The sequence below is a fragment of the Poecilia reticulata genome, linkage group LG9 (genome assembly GCF_000633615.1).
Source record: "Poecilia reticulata strain Guanapo linkage group LG9, Guppy_female_1.0+MT, whole genome shotgun sequence".
Classification (NCBI taxonomy): Eukaryota; Metazoa; Chordata; class Actinopteri; order Cyprinodontiformes; family Poeciliidae; genus Poecilia; species Poecilia reticulata.
In genome coordinates, this window is record NC_024339.1 from 20,033,899 (window position 1) to 20,054,081 (window position 20,183).

Consider the following 20,183-nt stretch of genomic DNA (forward strand, 5'->3'; position numbering starts at 1 on the left):
GGCCTCCCGAGGGACACGGTCGAACGCCTTCTCCAAGTCCACAAAACACATGTAGACTGGTTGGGCGAACTCCCATGCACCCTCCAGAACCCTGCTGAGGGTGTAGAGCTGGTCCAGTGTTCCATGACCAGGACGAAAACCACCTGTACAGGAACATCTGTGCAGAATATGGACTGGAAGCCCTGAGATCAAAGTGTGGAACACCCCCAAAGGTGGTGGAGAATGACCGAGCTATGATCCTGTGGGACTTCAAGATCCAGACAGACAAAATGATATTGGCAAACCAACCGGACATTGTGGTGGTGGATAAAGAACAGAGGAAAGCCGTTGTGGTGGATGTAGCAATACCAAGTGACTACAACATTAGGAAAAAAGGAGCATGAGAAACTGGAGAAATACCAGGGCCTCAGAGAGGAACTGGAAAAGGCCTGGAAGGTGAAGACCACAGTGGTGCCTGTGGTCATCGGGGCCCTAGGGGCASTCAYCCCCAAACTGGAGCAGTGGCTAAAACAGATCCCAGGAAGAACATCAGACATCTCAGTCCAGAAATGTGCAGTTTTAGGCAGAGCCAAGATACTGCGCAGAACCCTCAAACTCCCAGGCCTCTGGAAGAAGACCCGAGCTCAGAGGATGAAACAGAAAAACCCACGGAGGGTGAGAAGGCAATTTATTTTTTTATATATATATGTGTGCGTGTGTGTGTGTTTCCAGTTTAAAAAAAAATTGTAGGTGAGGCTTATAGTAAGGTGCGCTCTATAGTCCGGAAAATATCTGTTCAGGGACTGCACAGCTGGTAGTACTGTTGCCTTGAGGACTTTCTTGATTCAAGGCAATGGATATGGATGATTTACTGGGTCATTTCTTTTTCTATATAAAATGAGTTGGCCTTTTTGTGACCGACACAATCACGGCAAAACATAAAAGTTGCCCAGGAGACGGTCACTGACACCCTCACAACGACGGTAAGACAGAAAAGGTCATCGCTAAAGAAACTGTCTTCCACAAGTTGCTGTATCCAAGCATTAGCATAGTAAGTCTACAGAAATAAAAAAAACTGTGTTTAAAAGCCTGTCTTATTGGTATTATGTATTGTTTTTAAAGTCCAAAGTTGAATTTGAGATTTTATTACTAATATAAACCTTCATTGTAAAAATTTACCGATTGTAAAAGTGCCAAACATTTACTTAATTTCTCTGTCTAATCTGTTAATTTCTATTTTCCTCTGTGTAATTAATCTACATAATTGATTAGTTTCACTTTCTAAAACAAAATTATTAAAAACATTATTATTTTTTAATACATTTTTTAATTAATGAGAGACACCCATATTTCCGTACAAGTGGCGTTTGTCAACATGTTCTTTAAGAAACTGATTTTCTTCTGGCCTGTTGGCACATGTAGCATTGTTTGCCTATAGCTCAGATATATATTTGGGGTAAAGCTTTATTAATGTGGAGCAGAAATGGAAGCAGGTTGGTTACCAGACCCGTCCACAGGCGTACTCTTTCTTCATCTGTCTGCTTTTGTGTTTGTCTGTCTCGCTGTCACTTCATCTATTTGGCTGGAATGACTTTGACCCTCAATCATTCCTCTTTTTCTGTCTTGAAACAAGGAAGAAACATGTAGACACAAGCCTTTAATGGAAAACTACCCAGCAAGGCCAGATGGCTCTTCTTAGTTCAAACTAGTATTATCAGGCAGGAGATAATGTTCATGTTTGATTTTTTTTTTTAAAAACAGAAATTTGGTGACTCACTCAATCATTTCAGTTTGTAAACCAGTTACAAACTAAAAAATGAGATGCAAAAACAAATTTCAACCAACCGAGGAGCTTAAAAGTTGGTTAGGATTCACTCATTATGTTGTTTCATTATGTTATTTATAGCATCAATTAAAGATAAAACACTGCATTTTTTATACTTTTTGGGTCTCCTGACTTCCTTATAAGGTTAAACTGTTGTTCTTTAAGAGTAATGGCTAGTTAACAGTGACTTGGTTTATTGGTACCTTCAACAGCTGAAGAGCTTATCTCATCAAAACTCTTAGGCGAATCACCTTTATTGGACAGACAATTCTGAACGAGACAAAATTAGAATGTGTCAAGAAATATAGCAGTCTTTGTGCATAGCCGAAGCAGGTGAGGGTCAAGTATGGCACACTCTGTAACATGTATTCAAAGCCAACTCCTACCTTAAATGAGCTGCCTGTTTTTGAATTTTATTCAGTCTGGACTGAAAAAATGTACATATGGACATTTAAAAGAAAAAGGAGAATAGGTAGTAGTGAGAAAGAATAATCTTTGTGACATGAGAAATTTTTAATTTTTATAGGATCATCAGTATTCTAGACAGTTGAAATGTTCTGGGCAATTTAGAAATTTTCTAATCTGCACATGTAGATATTTTATGATAAACTAACTTGCCATACTGTTACAAGTGAACAGAAGTGACTTTTTAAACATACAATTATTTCTTTCTCCTTGAACATTGTTTTAGTGTTTACACATGACTTACTATGTCTTTTGCAAATCCGTTTTCTTATAATAGCATGAATGAATGACAAGACATACAAAAGAAATGTCAATGTCCTAATGATGGATGAAACAAAAACAAATACAGAAAAGAAGCAGATCAAACTTCCTGAATGATTTGATGATCAGTTTTACAAGTGTCATTCTGTCGAAAAGAAATCTGTATCCCAATTCAACAAATCCCTGTGCTTTATACTTTTTATTTTTCTATTATCGCTCTTGGAGAGCAGCAGCTGTTTCACTGTTTAAACAAACAAACAAACAAACTTACAGAGTTTAGCGCCAAATCACTTTAAGAAGCCTGCTTCTGTTTGTCTGCTCCCTATGTCTGCCACTTTTTTTTTCTCTGATTTGCTTATTGTGATCGACCACAATAGCAACATTGGCACTCCAAGAAAAAAAGGTCAAGTGTTCTTTGGCAGAGGTTTCAAACCAGAGCACAGTGGATGTTTTTCATCAGGAGTGTCCTTATATCAGTGATATATCACAGAACATGCAGAAAGTGTTGGACTGCATATATGTAAGCAGAGTTATTTGTCATCTTTTCCAAATGCAAGTCATTGTTTATAGATAAGAAGCCTCCTCTCTACAGCAAACTTCAAAAACATCTTGTAGAAAAAAAAGCAAGAGGGGAAAAAATTAAGTTATGAAAATAATGCAGAAATTACCTATAATGAGTCAAAGAACAAGGGCCGCATACTTCTACAGTTTGTGCAACTAAAAGCCTTTTACCTTAATTTGTTCCCCTGAAAAAGCCTTGGAATAAATGAATATGAATGAATAAAAGCAGCTGGCATTTAGTTGAAGAAAGAAGGCAAAATCAAATCAGAATTTATAATGCCCCTGGCACGTCCTGACAAAGCTATTCATGCTCCTTATGAAAAAGTAACATGTAGGCAAATAAAATACTAATTATGTCACAGACAAAAATATTATATGGGGTTATATTCTATCCATAACGTAAAACTAATGTATTACACACAGTAGCTGTAAAGTATCTATCAGCTAAAAAAGTACAACTATGAATTCAGCTGATTCCTTCTTTAATCAGAGTTTAGCAGAGAAATTTTGTTAAGCACCATGCAAATCTTAAATTAGTCTCTTATAGGACAAAGTACTAGCCCCTCCATTACCTTAATGCACATTTCTGTTCGATTATAATCTTGCTTCATAAATAGTCTGAGCTTTTGACTTCAGTTTTTACAGCTCAGGCAATTTCCGGTAAGCTTCATAGCATTGAACTGGCGTCACGGCTAAATGGTAGCGTTTAGGTAAAGTTTAAAACTTCAACACAATCCGCGCCTCCAGGAATAAATTGTTTTTCAGTAGCTGAGACCCCTCTGTATCTATGTTTAGTGGCATATACCTAATTTTCCACAAATTTTAATAATGTGGTACACTGTGCAATGTGTAATTTTTGTACAGTAAAAGCAGGTCATTGACCTGTTAAAACATTGACAAAGAATTTACTTGCTTTTTACAATCACTGTCCATATTGATAGGGTAAAAACGCATTATAACTTATAATAGAACTCAAGTGAATTAATTTACAGTTTTTATATTTGTGTGCTCTAATTTGATTATTCTCCACAGAATTTCCAAATGCTACAATTTGTTTTGTTTGAGTCACTGAAAGCTTGTTTGGATGATTCAGTTACTTTTTGATAAAGTGACCCTTCAGCAATTTTATTTTTTATGAATTGCACCTTCAAAGTGAGTTGTAGGTTTTTCTATACTGAATTGTGAGAATGGTGTGGTTAGAGATGTGTCCATGTTGCTATATTGCGCTTAATCTAACCTGCAGGCAGTTGCAGTGGCTGTAGAAAGCTGATTCATTGAGAGGCTGTTAAGATATTTGAATCTGATACGCTTGCTGGCCTGCCACCAGCAAAATGACCGGTTTTTACAGCATCTCATGGTGATTGAGTGGGCTTTCCTGCAGATAAGCGGTCTGCTGACGGACAGAAGAGGTTGGACGGTTAGATCTGATAAGAAATCTTTCCAGTTTTATCTGCAGCGGCTGTCAATGCCTATTTCTCCCCTCTCCTCTCTGAGCTCCTCTTCTTTCCAATAGAGTTTATATGTGGGGGACAATGGTGGCGAAGTCCTTATTGAAGCTGATTGGTCATACCCAGGTCACCTCCTGGTCAAAGCTGCAGACACACAGAGTCACCAGTGTCTTTGCTTTGACACAGGCTTCAGACTGTGTCCAATCAATTTAGTGCCTGGCCTGCTATAGATGTGCACTGGTAATCAGTGTAACCATCACTGTGTTTGAACTCTGTCTCTTTGTCTTATTGTGTGATTGGGGTGAGTGTGCAATAATGAAAGCAGGAGAAACAGAGTGGGGGACAGGGAGATTGTATTTGAACTCTTTTCCCTGTGTATATTTCTTCTTACTCTCTGCTGGGTGTATGTTTGGCTGCTCCTCCACATTCCTTGTTGAGCTTGTTTCGTGCCCTGTGTTTTAACTGGATAAACAAGAGTTGGTCAGGAATCCTAAGTTCGCTCCTCTTTGCACCTCCTTCCTATCCTCTCTCCATCTCCATCACTGACTCTCTTTCTTTCCTGCTCTTTCTTTGTTCTTTGTATGTAGAGGTTCCAATGGCAACCCTGAACCCACCCAAAGTGATCAAAATGGAAAAGGATAATGTTGAGCTCTTCTGTACAACATCGGGCATGCCCTCACCTGAGTTGATCTGGGACATGGCACTTGTCACAAACTACGTGGTAAGCTCCCGCACACAATGTGCAGCAGTATGTGAGGTTACTTTAGACTGAGAAAAAAAAGGATATGTGGTTTTAAATATTAATAACAAAACATTCTAAAACTCATCAATAGTTCATATAACAACCTTTCCCTGCAATTATTGCTGCAAGTCCTTTGGGGTAATCTGTTGATCTCATTATTCATCTGGAAGGGAAATTTGAGACCATCATATTGTATGGAAACCACAATTTTCAAGTAATGATAAAAATTCTTGCTTGGCTTTAGGTCTGAACTATAAGTGGGATATTTTAATACACATCACTGTTAGGTCCAAATCACTACATTGTGTCTCTGGCTGCGAGAATTTCTGTCCTGCCTGAATGTGATGGTCTGTTGTAGTTTGAAGTCTTTTTGAGGCCCAATATTTATCTTCACCCATAGATAAAAGAACCACCAACTATGCCACCAGGGATCCAATTTTACCATCCATCTATTTGTAATTAATGTGAAACATTGTTGAAAGCTTTGTACTATATTTACTGATGTATACTTATATATTGAATAAATGATGTATACATTTATTCAATTTTACTGATAAACGGTGCAACCCTAAACAGATTTTGTATTTTGGTCACATTTTAAAACTTTACTGGAAAAAAAAATGTATAGACAAGCAGATGCAATTGAAACAAACTAATCACTGAATATTATTAATCAGTTATATTTTTTTAATCTTGCAGATCGAGACATCTGGCCAGATTTCGGTGCTGCGGCTCTCAAACCTGTCATCAATGGACCACAACAAGAAGATCAGCTGCACGGCTGAAAATATCGTTGGTGATAGAGAGTCCTCTTTGCTGCTGGATATACATTGTACGTTTACCTTCTGCCATGCTGTTTTAATTCAAGTTGGGACATATGTGGAATTTAAAACAGAATTAAAGGCTTTAAATGAGTGTCTTTTATCTTTTAATCCATAACTTTACATGTTTCACTTATTCCACTTTCAGTGTGCAACTAAAATCTATCTTCTCTTGACTATACTCATAGTTGCACCCCAAATCACAAAACTGAGTGACGCCATCGCAGACCATCACTGGTGCATACCCTTCAGTGTAGCAGGTGCGTTAGACAATCAAATAAAACTAATTTGCTCCTATTTAAATATACTTTGAATGTGTCCAGTGAAATCACATTCATGAATTCCCTAATCTTAAACTATCCATTTGCACAAATATCATTCTGTTTTCAGCAAACCCAGAACCACAAATCAAGTGGTACCGGGACAATGTGGAAGTGACAGAGGGGGAGTACATCATGACAATGATCCACGACATCACAGAGAGAGAATACCATGGCTGCCTCCAGCTGGACAATCCCACACACATCAACAACGGGCTCTATCGCCTAGAGGTTAAAAATAAATATGGCTCAGACGAAAAGGAGATCACAGCTCACTTTATGGGCAGGCCAGACGATGGTGAGGAGCAATACTGGAACTTATTCTCTCTGGTCAGGAGTGCCTGCAGTTTATTGGAGGGTGCGCACAAAACCATCACAGTACCTGATCCACACGAACACAACCACATCCTCAACATGTGTCGTGTGTGGTGTAAAAAAACCAGCACAAACCTAACCCAAACAAATATAGGGCACATTCGCGCAATGCGCTTGGCGCATAGAAACACAATGTGTGCCCGATGATGTGTCCCAACCTTGACCCATTGATATGCAATGTATATTAATGATATTGATGAACATGACCAACACAGAAATGCCACATGAACGCAACGTGCACGGCCCACAAAAACAGAAGATGTCATCCACACAATGCGATACACACACATAGCTTACTGATATTTACAATCATCTTAATTAATAAAAACAGGAAAGCAAAGCCTGTCCTCGTACTTCACAAATCGAGGAGGATAGAGATTCTCAGGTTCAGTTGGATTGTCTGAGATATCCAGAGGAAGAGGTGAAACAACAATGTGTGCTTCATTTATACTCTTTTTGGCAAGCAATCCGACTAAAGTCTGTTTAAAAGTCTTACTAATTTTTAGCTAGCTTCAATGCACAGTCACATTTAGCTTACAGAAAGAGTGTCAAACCACCAAATAAATAAAAGTAAACTAACCAATAAAATTTAGGTTTAGGGCCATCCCCAAAGACGCACAGGATGTTTTGACACTAAAAGACCATTTTTAATTTTTGTCCATAATTTTGTTAATAGTAAAGGGGAAATATAATCAAAAGTCAAATAACTATAAGAATAGTTATTTTAACTCATATGAAAATTGCAAGGTACACACAGTGCATACAGCCATAATGCTGCAGGCGCTCCTGTCTCTTGTTCTATTAATTTTGACTGGCTAACAGAACAAATGTGTAATTTAACCACAAAAAGATAAAGCTTGTGTGTTGCAGAAATGAAAAGGTTTTACTTAATGTGTTTTTTCTTTGATCTCCCAATTTGTAGAAAATGAACCTTCCTACTATGGTGAGTAAAATGTTCCCTTTAAGCCTGTTCACTCAGTACAACACATGAATGTGGGATATCATCTTGTATATTCTGACGACAAGTAACAGGTCCCACCTGCTCTATATATCTGTCTGTGATCACCACCATTACTCAGTTCTTATGCTCTTCACCTTACTGAGCACACTTCTTGTATTCAGGCTACCTTGCTGCTGCTGGTGAGTTCTGTGTTTTTGTGAGGAGTTAACTACTGCAAGCGAAGCGCTGATTTCACGTATTCCGGTCCGGCTTTGTGGTTAAGAATGAGCACAAAACTAACACAAGTAAAGCCTTGAATTTGTCCCTGTTCTTAGGAGTGCAGCTTCTTTCTTAATGACAGGATTTGTCTGAGGATGAGAATGAGCTTTTACCAGATCAGGCTGGGTTGGCCACCAACCCGGCAGACCAGGACGACATCCTTTTTCTGTCTTTACTGGTGCGCAGATGTAAAGGGATGTAGAGTGGCCGTCCACAAACCATCGTGATTGGGCAAGTTTTATCTCCACGCAAAGCTGCCACAATCAAAAGGTGTCTACCCCTGTTCCCAGACTTTGTTTCAGAACTGACATCTTCGTGGAACAAACCACTGTCCTCCCGAGTCACAGTACCAGGCTTTCGACAGTATCCAGACCTGGAAGGCACTGAAAAAGCTGTGCTGGTGAATATTCCACCTAAAGAACCTCCAGTGGCAGCATACTTGGCCCCGTCCAATAACCATGGTGTAGGCATTCCCCCAATTACATGTCAGCACTAAATGCCCCCAGTGTGGGTGCATTAATAAGTTTGCTGATAGCAATAACTGTTCCCAATGTTTGTAGAAATGTTTCAATCATTTCAATAAAGACTGCTTTTTCTATGAAAAAATGTTAACGTTAAAAAAGCTACAGGCTACAGTCAAATGAGGCTTCATCTCTCCCACCCATTAAGAAGATATAGAAACTGTCTGCCAACCATGCAGCAGGCTGGTCATCCAGCTGCACATCTTCACAATTGGTGCTCATGCACACTCCAACCTTGAGTGGAAGTTGCAATTACAGTTTTGCCAGATGCAGCCCTGTTTTATCGTTGCAAGGCAATAAAACTCTACAGTCATAGCTAAAGCAACGGAGGCTGTGAGGTAGGAAAAAAATATGCTGTTTGCAAAAAGAGCTAGTGAAGCGGTTCTTGAATCAGAGATGAACAAAGGTTTGTACAGTCATTACTTTGTTGCTTTGAAGAAAGGGGGTGGGCTTTTTCCAAACTTGGATTTGAGAATTCTGAAATAATACCTCCAAACAAACAAGTTCAAAATGCTAACAATCAAACAGCTTTTAAATTCTCTTAAAAGCTGTTTGATGCTCTCCAGCATCCTGGAGAGCTGGTTTTCCTGACAGATGCCTAGTGATACACCATGACCAACGACAGATTCTGAGATTCGCCTTCGAGGGCAAAGCATATGAGTACCTTTTATTGCCTTTCCAATTGTCTGTAGTGCCTTTCACCTTTTCAAAATGTGTGAAGACAGTGCTGGCACCCCTCAGGGAAACCTGAGGGAAACTGCTGTCTGCATTTTAACTTATCTGGGCTTCAATAGCCAACTCTGGAAAGCGGGCAACAGTGCAACTTTCTCAGGTTCTATTCAGGCTCTGGGGTTTTCTGGTAAACTTCTGGAAACGCTCACTGTTCGCAAGTCAGCAGATCTCATTTCTGGAGTAGCCCCAGAAATGAGGATTCTCATTTCCCCTATGCTTCCTAACAATTTGAGTGTGTCTTTCAATGTTTGCGTTACATGGCTGTCAAGCTCAATTTCAGTTTGGACACAAACTGAGCTTCTGGATGATCTTACAACTGATGGGGTTGATGGAAACTATGATTGAAGTGGTACAACTTGGTCTTCTGAAGATGCATCCATTTCAGCAGTAGATCATTATGTCACTTCTACAGAAAGCTGACGACAACTGCTACTTGCATACCAACTCTGTGCCCTTGGTGGAAACCAAGCCTGTTGTGCCAAGGTTTAATAAAAGAGAGTGTGTTTTTTCCCAAGGAAGGTCTATCAGACTATTCATGTCCCTGGACAACAGAATCTGTCTAGAGCTGCTCTCCACAACTGCTCCCCAGGTGACCGATTATAGGCTTCACCCTTCTTTGGTGGCACAAATATGGAGTCCACCAGGGCTAAAACCCAATGTTCTTTTGGTTTGGATTAGAATGTTCAGCTGGGGTAGATGCTCTAGCACACTGATAGTCCTGCGTACTCCTTTATTCACTTTTGAGTGTAAATTATACTGTCTGTAGCAGAAAGGATGCACAAACAAAATCTGTCCTTGATTTTGGCACCACATTGGACAGAAAAAGTCATTTTGATAAGTGGTGTGAGGATAAGTACATTGTTCCATTTCAGTGCTCAGTGGTAGAACTCTTAACATTTCTGCAGGAACTGCATACATGTTTCTTTGTGCAGTTAATGCACAATTAAGGTTTATCTAGCCACAGTTTCTGCCTACCATGTTGGTTTTGATGAAGTCACACCAGGTGCTGGCATCAACTGACACCTGTAAGTAAACCCAGCTTCCTGGGATCTCACGATGGTACTCAAAGCCTTTTGTGATCTTCCATTTGAAACTTGAGTCAGCAAATATGAAGTTTCTTTTATGCAATGTTGCTTTGCTCCTTGCTCTGACAACTGCAAAGAGGGTTTAGGACCTTCATGCTTTGTCTGTAAATCCCACCTGTGATGATTTTCCTCCCAATGGCTGCAAGGATGATTTACTAAGGTTATAACTTTGGACTATATGCTCTATGACTACAGAACATTCTAGTTTTTGTCCATCTCCTTTAGCATCGGAAGAACAAAGGAGGTCACACATTCTTTGCCCTGTACGTGCACTGCTCCTCTACATTGAGGAGCAGTGTAGAGGACCAAGAATGTGAGGTTGTGTGATCAATGGTTTGTGTTGCTAACCCAGCAAGGGAGAAGACTCTATCCAGACAGAGAATCTCCCACTGCTATCTGGAGGCCAAATCTCTGGCTTATAGCAGCAAAGGTCTCCCAATGCCTCAGGTGTGAGGGCTCACTCCACCAGGAGCATAGCTGTCTCCTGGGCCCTATTTAGATTGGTGTCTATAAGTGATATTTGTGCTGCATTCAGCTGGTCTACACCGCCCACATTTCTACAGATTTGTGGTTTGGATGTTACAGCCGCTTCTGTGGCTCACTTTGTTCTTTCTGCTGGATCTGAAGTGCTGTGCTGGACTAGCTTGCTGTGCCTGACCCAGGTCTTATGGCTGCTCTGCAGGGCATTTATATATGTCCCATACTCGTGTTGTACTGAGTGAATCAACTGAAAGGGAAATATAATGCTATGCATATAACTACTGTTCCCTAAAGGAGAGGAACGAGGTACAACACATGGCTGCCCCGCTTCTCAGCTGTGCTTGGTGAAGAGCAGCTACTGAACTGAATAATGGTGGTGAAGAAGACAGACAGATATATAGTACATGTGGTGCCTATTACTTGTTGCCATCAAGTCATTTGCCGAGGAGGTGTGATTAAGGGTTACTACAGCCAGGATATACCCAGGCGTAATATCCCATGTACCTCATTACTTCCTTCTCTCAGTTGTAAAATATATAACATGTCTATTCATTTTGTCTTTGTGTTTAGACTTTTTTTTTCACATTGTCCCCATTAGTTGACTGAAATTTTGTTTTAGAAATCTGTTTTTCTCTTGTTTTCTTATGTTTCTTTAAAGGTCCTGACGGTGCGTTACATACCTACACAACTTATTTTCCTCACCGTCTCCTTGATGTTGTCTGTATTTCCTTTAAGATGCTGTGCATGTTTGGTGTGTGTTGTTTTATTGGTTTGTGTGCAGTGTTTGTGAAATGGTTGTGCTTTCCTATAATTACTCTAAAAGCAAGCATGGTTCACAAGGTTACTTGTTAAGTGCTGCATGTCTAAAGTATTTTTAACTAAATTGTATTTTTCCTTTGGATCTTATTTGTCTCCGTTTGTCTTTTTCTTTGATGCCCCCTCCTGCCAGCAGATGTAACCCCAGGTACAGCTATACCCTTTATTTGATCACCCTGGATTATATCACAGTTATAAACTGACCGCCAAGCTTTCAGTTAACCTTTGCTAAACTGTCAGGTTTTCCCATCATTCTCACCTACAAATAACAATTGGTCAGTAATCTAAAACACTCTCACTGTGTGTGGAAGAAGACTTCAGTCACTCTTGTCATGGTGTCAATCCAGCAGTGCTTCAGTACCTTCGTGTTATCGAGGCAGGGAAATATTGGCCCTAAGTAATTCAAGTTGGTCTTGGAGATCGAAGGCTGAACCCTGCTGCTGATTTGGTTCTCTTGTGTCAACAAGATCATCACCTCAGCAGCAGACACATACACGATATGTGTTGCAGGGTCCTAAATATATCTTAAATGAGAGACGATATTAAACAGAGTTAGGGGGTGGAGTCCTCTGAAGTCTTTCGCCACTATCCATAACCCATTCAAACATTAACACTGTCATAATAAATAAATACTATGGACAGAGGATTTAGTTCAGGATCACATCATTAAATAAAGCATTTTCACATTTAACTTGTCTAAAAGTTACATTTGTCATTTTGCAGGGGAGAATAATCTATCTCTTTGTGATCTTAGTTTTAGTTTGAATGGAGATATGAGTAATTATTGTACAAAACAAAAGTAGACTGCAGGTGACATTGTGCATGACCTGAAATGGGAGTAATATCAAGTCTTTAGGCTCCTTGGATGTTGCACATGTTATAATAAGTTATGCAGTGATTAAGATTGTTTCAGTCCTAACTTAGGTCCTTATCACTTTATTCAAGATGTTTTATTGCCAGTGTCTAACTTGGATGTAAGAAATAATAGCCTTGCTGTTCTTTCTGGTGCGCGTGAAACTATAAATGACCGGCAGTTGTTTTTTAAATGAATAATTTAGATTAGTCACTCTGAATTATATTCTTTACCAATGATAAAAACAAAATGCAAAGACTGAAGTGACAGTTTGTCCCAACTTACTCTCTGTTTTCCTTTTTGTCCTTTCATCCACAGAGAATCCTCCTCTAGACCCACCTGAGGACAGAGTTGCTGTGAGTCTTTCTTTGTATCTCCTGTCTTAAAAGTGGTTTATCTCCTTCTTAAAGTTAGATCTGACTGGATGAACCCAGATCAGAATATTCTGTTTTTACTTCCAGCGAAATAAGAATAACCAGCGTCTTCTGTCTTTTGTTGTGCTGTGTGTTGCATTTGATTTTGTGCAGCTGTCACTGTGTTTTGGCTGGCTTGTCTGCAGCAGATATGTGGAGACATAAGGCTGCTTTGTCCTTTTGCAGGTATACGTAGTCGTGGGAATTGCTGCTGTAGCCTTCACTGGTTTCTTGCTGATGCTGGTTATCCTAAAGTTTGGAGGAAATTCCAAGTTTGGCATCAAAGGTATGTCTCCCAATTTATACTTTTAACATACTTGTGAGGTTATTGCTAAAAGTGGGTGGTAAAATGAAGGTGGTTTCATGGATAATTAGAACCCCGCATATATCATACACCAGGATCAGAAACAATTTAGTTTCTTTTTTTTAATCACTGTTAATCATTAAACTGTATAGATTATGCCATTTTAAGAACTGTTGACATAATTTCCTGAAGCCTCACTAAAATATAAGATACTTTGGTCAAAATACCATTTGGATTCTTGATGTTTTTCAATTACTAAAAAGCCCATATTATATTACTTGTAGGGATTAAAATGGAAAATGAGATCAGGTGTTTAATATGTATGTGGGTGAGAAATCCCTCACTTTATCTCTTAGAACAACTCCATCTTCATGGGGCTTATCCTCACAGTCTCCTGCTCCTGTCTGCTGTAATAATTGCTGACGGTGGGAAAGTTAGCAGTGGAGCCTAACCAGCCTGAACGTGAGTTACAAGATGAAGGAGCTCCAAAACAGTTTCAGCTGGGCTTGTTATTTATCTCGTCCTCACAGTCCAAAGTCTGAAATAATAAAAACAAAAACAAACACAACTGTCGTAAGCTGGAAATTGTTCAGTACCTTTAAAAGCTAATTGTTTTCAGATAATAGTAGCAATATCAGGTCCTGTGTTAGTTTCACCTCAAAGAATGAAAGTCTGAAACTAGCGTCTGCTGCCCAGTAAGTCTTTTTTTAAATTTACTTTAAATGAATATGAATATTTTGGCCACCCTTACCATTATAATGGTGCAATGACCTAGCATTATTTTCTAATGCTAGGTCATTGTGTTCTTTTGGTACAGATGACAGTAGAACATAATCCAGATAATTTTTAGTCTTGTATTGAGTAAAAAGGCATTCAGTCTTATTGAATTAACTGTAAAAACTTGCAAATGTAAACTTGTAGGACAGAGAATGGATTATTTACATTTAAATAACATAAAGGTAAATATGTTATTTGTCCGACTGAAGACAATTCACTACGTGTCCTGCAATAGCCACAATGGCATTTTAAATGGTTAAAATGGAATTTTAACCATCAACAGTTGTTTCCGTTCCAACAGGCATGACAGATGCTAAAACCATTGAGAGGATGGTTGAAAGGGCGGCATGTAAATTTAGATGCCACCCTTGGAGATTTAGATTTAAAATTATTTATCTGAAAAAAAAAATCTGATCTGAAAAAAAAAGCACTTATAGTTTTATTTTATTTTATTATAAATTACCATGCCAAAAATTTTTTAGACCCTGTACAATAATCATTGGAAAAACCTGTCTGACCATTACAGCAATTAAACCCACGTTTTTACAATTTCCAACCAGCTATTTGCATGTCTCCACTGGAAACTTCTTTTTAGAAAAACTCCAAGTCGTTTAGGTTGAAAGACCTGGAAACCATCCTGATCTTTTGCTCCCTCTATAGATTAATTTTCAGATTCATGTCAGGACTCTGGCTGGGCCTATCCAAAACATTATTGACAGTAGAAGAAACAATTTAGTAAAACTAAAAGATTCCTTTAAACCTAAAGCTGAGAGGTACACAAATTATTTTGGGCTTAACTAACTTTTATCATGTATTCTGAAATTATTTGGTCAGAGTTTTAAGGGTTGATTACTGTATTTCTGTTATATTTTATATTAAACATTTTAGGAAAAATCAGTAACATCCCTGGAAATTTTGCCAGTGTATGAATTAAATTGCATAATTGTCAATTACTGTATTAAAAAAATGTTAATATAAAAGTTACATTGTTCTGACTGGTTCATTACTCTCAATTTACATTACACAGTCTGCTGTGTAATGCAGCCTAATTTCAGTTTTGACTCTTGATTTTTTTTTTATACAATGATCAATATGTATCCATGAATCCTCCTTTAGTGGGTGGAAACTGCTATAGTTTAGTCATTCTTCTGGGTCTCAGGTCTGTTGGTGAATAACATGCATGCAGGTTAAACTTACAAAGCCTTTGTCATGGAAATGTAAGTCTGCTGCTCTAGCCATTGTTGAATCTTTCATACTCAGATGCTTGCTTTTAAAGTTTGCTGCTGTAATCTTATTTTCGAATGTATCTTAAGAACATTCACTCACTGACTTCTGCATTGGCTACATACGAAACTAATCAGATTCCTCTTGCATTAACCTCCTGATTTATTAGAATGGATTTAGCTGAACTCTTCGGTAGATGTCTTCTTTTTCTTGTGTACTAACAGTAACATCTATTCTAGATAAATTTTATATACATAACCGGAGTTACAGTATATGAACCTTTTAGTTGATGCTGTTTTTTGTGTTTTCCATTCGGCTTGGTTCATTTTACCTATATATTGAGGAGTTAAAGCAATGTTTTGAGGAAGTCGTTTTGTGCCATTTACAAATATAGCCGTTTCAAAATTATATTACATATTCGCACCGTCTGCTCTGCTAGCATTTGAACTTTTAAAATTTAAATGAGCAGACATAAAGTAAATGTAAATTTAGATATTTAGGGACTTGATAAATGTGTTTGCCAAACATATGTGCATTTTACTGTTGAAGTGAAGTAGTTTGGCCTCCAGAGAAGATGGAGGGAAGGCAGGGGGAGCGAATGTGCATTTTGTGAATTTATGGAGTTGCATAGTTTTGTTTTGCTCCTGCAAAATTACATGCGGTTGAAGGAAAATGAAAGAAATAACCTCTCTGCATTTTAATATACTGCGTAAAATGTATATGGCTGTGTATTATTTTTTGCTAGCCAAACACTTTTTCTTGACTATGCACTTCCACTCATGTGGAAAGAAAGATGTTAGATCCCATTGCTGTTTCTCTCCTTCTGATTGCTCGGCTTGAGTCTTTATCTTTTCTTATTTCCACTCTTGCCCTTCGTCTTATGATGCGGCCCCATCCTTATGCTCCACAAACAGCCTGATGAGTGTGGCCTACAGCATGTTGAGATTGGAGAGACTTTATCAGGGGAATAACTGTAGCATCAGCAGGAGCAGATTGGAGTCAGACAGAGGCTAAGGTCTGAGTCCACATAGCTGCTGTTTGTTCATTCTGACCATTGACCAGTCCCTCTAAACTCTGGAAATCCAACCCCCAGATGGCAAAGGACTGTGGGTGCTAATGTAAAGTAGCTAGCATTTTTTTCATCAGAACATGTTTGCTAAATCATAGACTTATGCACACAGACATACTCACCCACATAAGCACAGTCAGAGCTGACAATAATGACAATCTTGTGAACAAAAAGTGTAATCAGCATACATCGGGCCCTGTGACTGGTGGAACAGATGTGCAGTGAATAAGCACAGCCTCTGATGCTGGCAGTATCTCTTTCTGATTGCAAATTAAGTAGCTGCAGTAGCTCGTTTACATTTCTGTAATAAATGCAACATTCTGTTTCTTCATCATTAATAACCACAAAAGACATTTAGAGCAGGGTTGTGTTTTTTATATATATAGTTTTCCAGTGCAGTGTAATATATTCACATCTCTTAAACTTTCTCACATTTCGTCATGATACAAACACAAATTATATAATACAAAGTATATTTTAATTGGATATTACATGGTAAACAAATGCAAAGTACTGTATACAAGTGAAGTAGAAAGAAGGGATACATATTTTTCACAACGTCCACTCCACCCAAACACCCACCACCACCCCAGACATTAAGTCCTGTTTACTTTCAAATCCATAAATAAAACGCAGGGCTGGCAAACTAATTGTTAAACTATTTAATTGGTAAGCAGTTTCACTCTAAAGCTAATGGCAACTCTGAGTTGAAAGCCATTGTTGAAATAAGTCCTGAAATGTATAAGCAGATGCTCTTCTCTCTGTGATTTTAATGCTGACAGGCAATGCTGTAAAAGTGGTGGAATCTATTACAGGAACATCACCCACAAGCATAACATTCCCAGGGCAAAACATAGTGTTGGCAGTATCATGCTTCAGGGATGCTTTTATATCAGACGTAAGGAAGATGGCCAGCTGCAGTTCTCAGTAAACCAAAATAAAAAACACAAGCAGAAGAAGACCGTGTATTTGGTGCAATGTTTTGAATAGGAATTTTGTTAAGTCACAAAACTCTGGATGAATGAAGAGAGACCTGTCAGGTTGTATTGTGCAGCTGCATGAGCCAAACTTTACATGCAAGCTTAGCATTTGAGCAGATGTTAGGAGACACTAGGATATTTATATAGTAATATTTACTTGAGTTTTTTCTGGTTACTAGCTGTCTCTTCTCTTCTTTCTGTCTGACAGCATGAATTCCCAGTTTTTCCAAACTGGGAACTCTTGCTCTAGTATAATACTAAGCAAGATAGGTTGGGATCCAAAATGCTTTCTGCGAGTCTTATGCTGATCAATCCGAAAAAACATCGATTGGACTAATTAGATGAAGACATCCCATCTTGTAAAAAGGAACCGTGCTGCAGCTGGTGCTTTTTAACTTCAAGGCATCCTTTGTGCAACATCATTGCAGCAGAGAGACCCCGTTGGCTTAATGGAGGGCTGCATGCAAATGTGTCTCTGTAGGCTCTGTGTTGGTTTAATGCCCATAATCTTTCCTGTGTAGGCAGACAGCTTTTCAAATGAACACCAGTGAGCGCCCATAAATTGGCCCTAATTGTTTCTTGGTAAATGTGGTTCTAACTAACCAGTGACAAAAACTTAATCAAATCATCTTTTGCATCCAAGATGCAGAAAGGGGAGATTTTGCACACCAATTTAGTTTTCTAAGAAATTGAACGTGCTGAATCAATAAGACTCTTGAGAGAAAGGAGGCTTGAAGTAATTGTGCCACATGATCAGTCACTGGATTAGAAAGTAGTACATCAAAATTTGTAGCATGGCAATGCAATAAAAAAAATGTTTAAATGTACTTTTTATAGACATACAACAATGAGATATGCTTAAAAAGACGATGCATGTTCACTTAATTGCCCTGGAGGAAGTAACACACATTCACATGATGCTTAAAAAAATGAAAGTCAGAAAATGTAGAATGAAGGAAAAAAACATGACAGTAGGCTGTCTTAAAAAGAACATATGTGGATAAAAACCCTTCCAAGCCATCCACACACCTTAATGTTTTTCTTTACAATTTCATGTGATTGACTGATGCAAAATGCTTCATGATTTTGAATGGACTGAAAAGTTTGCATAGGCAGGGATACTTTCCGATTGTTGTGTTGTGTCGCCAACATGCAGCTTCAGAGTTACCATGGGCCTCTTTAGTTTTATTTATATTCCAACAAAATACATTCAAGATTTTGATAACAATATCACAAAAAGTGAAGTGTTCAAGGTGTATCAGCAGCTGTTGTAGCTGCGTCCTGTTCTCACAGCTGCTGTTGTGGTACTTCTGCCTCTGTAGGAAGAGAAGTACCATCATCAACCCCGTTTCTGACACAGCAGTGAAACTGAAATGTCATGACAGACCAAAATGACTGAAAGTGAATCAGCACTTGTGAAGAAGAGAAAGTGAGAGCCAGCTGGTGAGGAGGAAGAAGATGAGAAAGAGAAAAATAAATGCTAAATTTGACATTTGTCAGGAAGTCAGAGAAGAAAAACAGAAACGGGAGGATATCAAAGGATTTAAAGAAAGATATGATAAAATGCTGAAAGATTCTGGAGACAGACCGCAGGCATCGAAAACAAAGATGGAACAAGGCAAAGAGCACAAAAAGAAAAGAAAAAAATCAGAGATGAAAGACGAAGTCTTCCTCTGTCCACTTATCAATGATTCATCATTAGTGCAGGTTTCAGTTTTCTCCTTGTTTGGTGGAGTTGCACGCCTCCATCTTTCTTTCCCTCTGTCTCCCTCACACGCATACACCGCTCCTTTCTGTCGATCGATCGAAATGACACCCTCAAGGTCAGTGGAGCTTCGTTCTGGGCCCCGGGCTTCACAGAGCATGCTCAGCATACCCACCACATCCACTGGCACCACCACCACCACCACCACCTCCTCTTCTTCTTCTTCACTCCCTGCTGAAAAGCAGCTCTAGCCTCCAGTTTTTTGAGGTCTTCAATGAGCTCTGCTTGCTTCAAAAAACAAAACATGTGCAACAGCAATATGAGAGCCTTAAACTGAAAACTATTGACCCTCTACTTTTTAAAGTGTGGGTAGAGTCAGAGCTGGTTTGAAACAGAAAGCTTCTTGTATCTATTTGATGAAATATTTCTTGTTTCAGTGAAAATTTTGTGATTTCTAAGCTTTTGTTGTGTTAAATGCTTCTTAAGCGCTAGTTTAGAGTCTCCACAAACCTAAGTTTGAATGGAAGACGTCATGAAAACCTCTTTAAATGAATCTCTCTTCAGTAACCATAACAACATTTTTAAAGGACAACAGGTTATTTGAGGTAAATTGCCTGAAGCTCTTACTCCTCTGCAGCTCTAAAGGCCTGCCTTGAAAGTGCTGTACAATTTCATGCACAATTATTGTGCAGCTGACAAGCCTGGTTGCAAAAATGATGAAAACAAAACACAGAAAATGCATATTTACTAAACGGAAACAACATTTTACTGAATTCTTGTTGGTGGATGTGTACACCTTCAACTGTTTCTCAGCCTGTTCATGTTCCAGTTTATTTCTGGAGAGCGTCCAAACATACAAGTACTTTTCATTGTTACATGCTGTCCAATAATGGAGCTGAGCCAGCTAACAATTTGCCTTGGATATGTTTTGCACATTTGATCCCCATCACAAATATCTTTTTTATTTTATTTAAGTGTGTGTTTTCGTTTTGACTTTACATTTGGTTTAACACTATTAAGAATAGATAAGTTGATGTTTGCAGATGAGTTGATGGAATTAAATTGGAGAAAAGCTTTGCTGGGTGGTTCGCAGCTGGAATGAGGATCAATTCCTCCACATCTGAGACCATGGTCTGGATGGATGGATGGATGGATGGATGGATGGATGGATGGATGGATGGATGGATGGATGGATGGATGGATGGATG

The 20,183-nt window shown here is 38.8% G+C and overlaps 1 protein-coding gene across 4 annotated transcripts in view; it reads left to right on the top strand.

The window, feature by feature from the left end:
* Positions 1–20,183, top strand: part of ntrk2a (neurotrophic tyrosine kinase, receptor, type 2a) — a 53,639-nt gene that overhangs the window by 14,439 nt on the left and 19,017 nt on the right. The window contains exons 6-14 of one of the 4 annotated variants that reach the window (XM_017306668.1): positions 5,127–5,260; positions 5,981–6,113; positions 6,291–6,362; positions 6,493–6,720; positions 7,720–7,740; positions 11,493–11,501; positions 11,784–11,798; positions 12,822–12,859; positions 13,103–13,202. In XM_017306668.1, coding sequence (XP_017162157.1) covers positions 5,127–5,260; positions 5,981–6,113; positions 6,291–6,362; positions 6,493–6,720; positions 7,720–7,740; positions 11,493–11,501; positions 11,784–11,798; positions 12,822–12,859; positions 13,103–13,202 — 750 coding nt within the window. The remainder of the gene's footprint in view (positions 1–5,126; positions 5,261–5,980; positions 6,114–6,290; positions 6,363–6,492; positions 6,721–7,719; positions 7,741–11,492; positions 11,502–11,783; positions 11,799–12,821; positions 12,860–13,102; positions 13,203–20,183) is intronic. The other 3 variants (XM_008418467.2, XM_008418468.2, XM_008418469.2) reach the window with 3 other exon arrangements.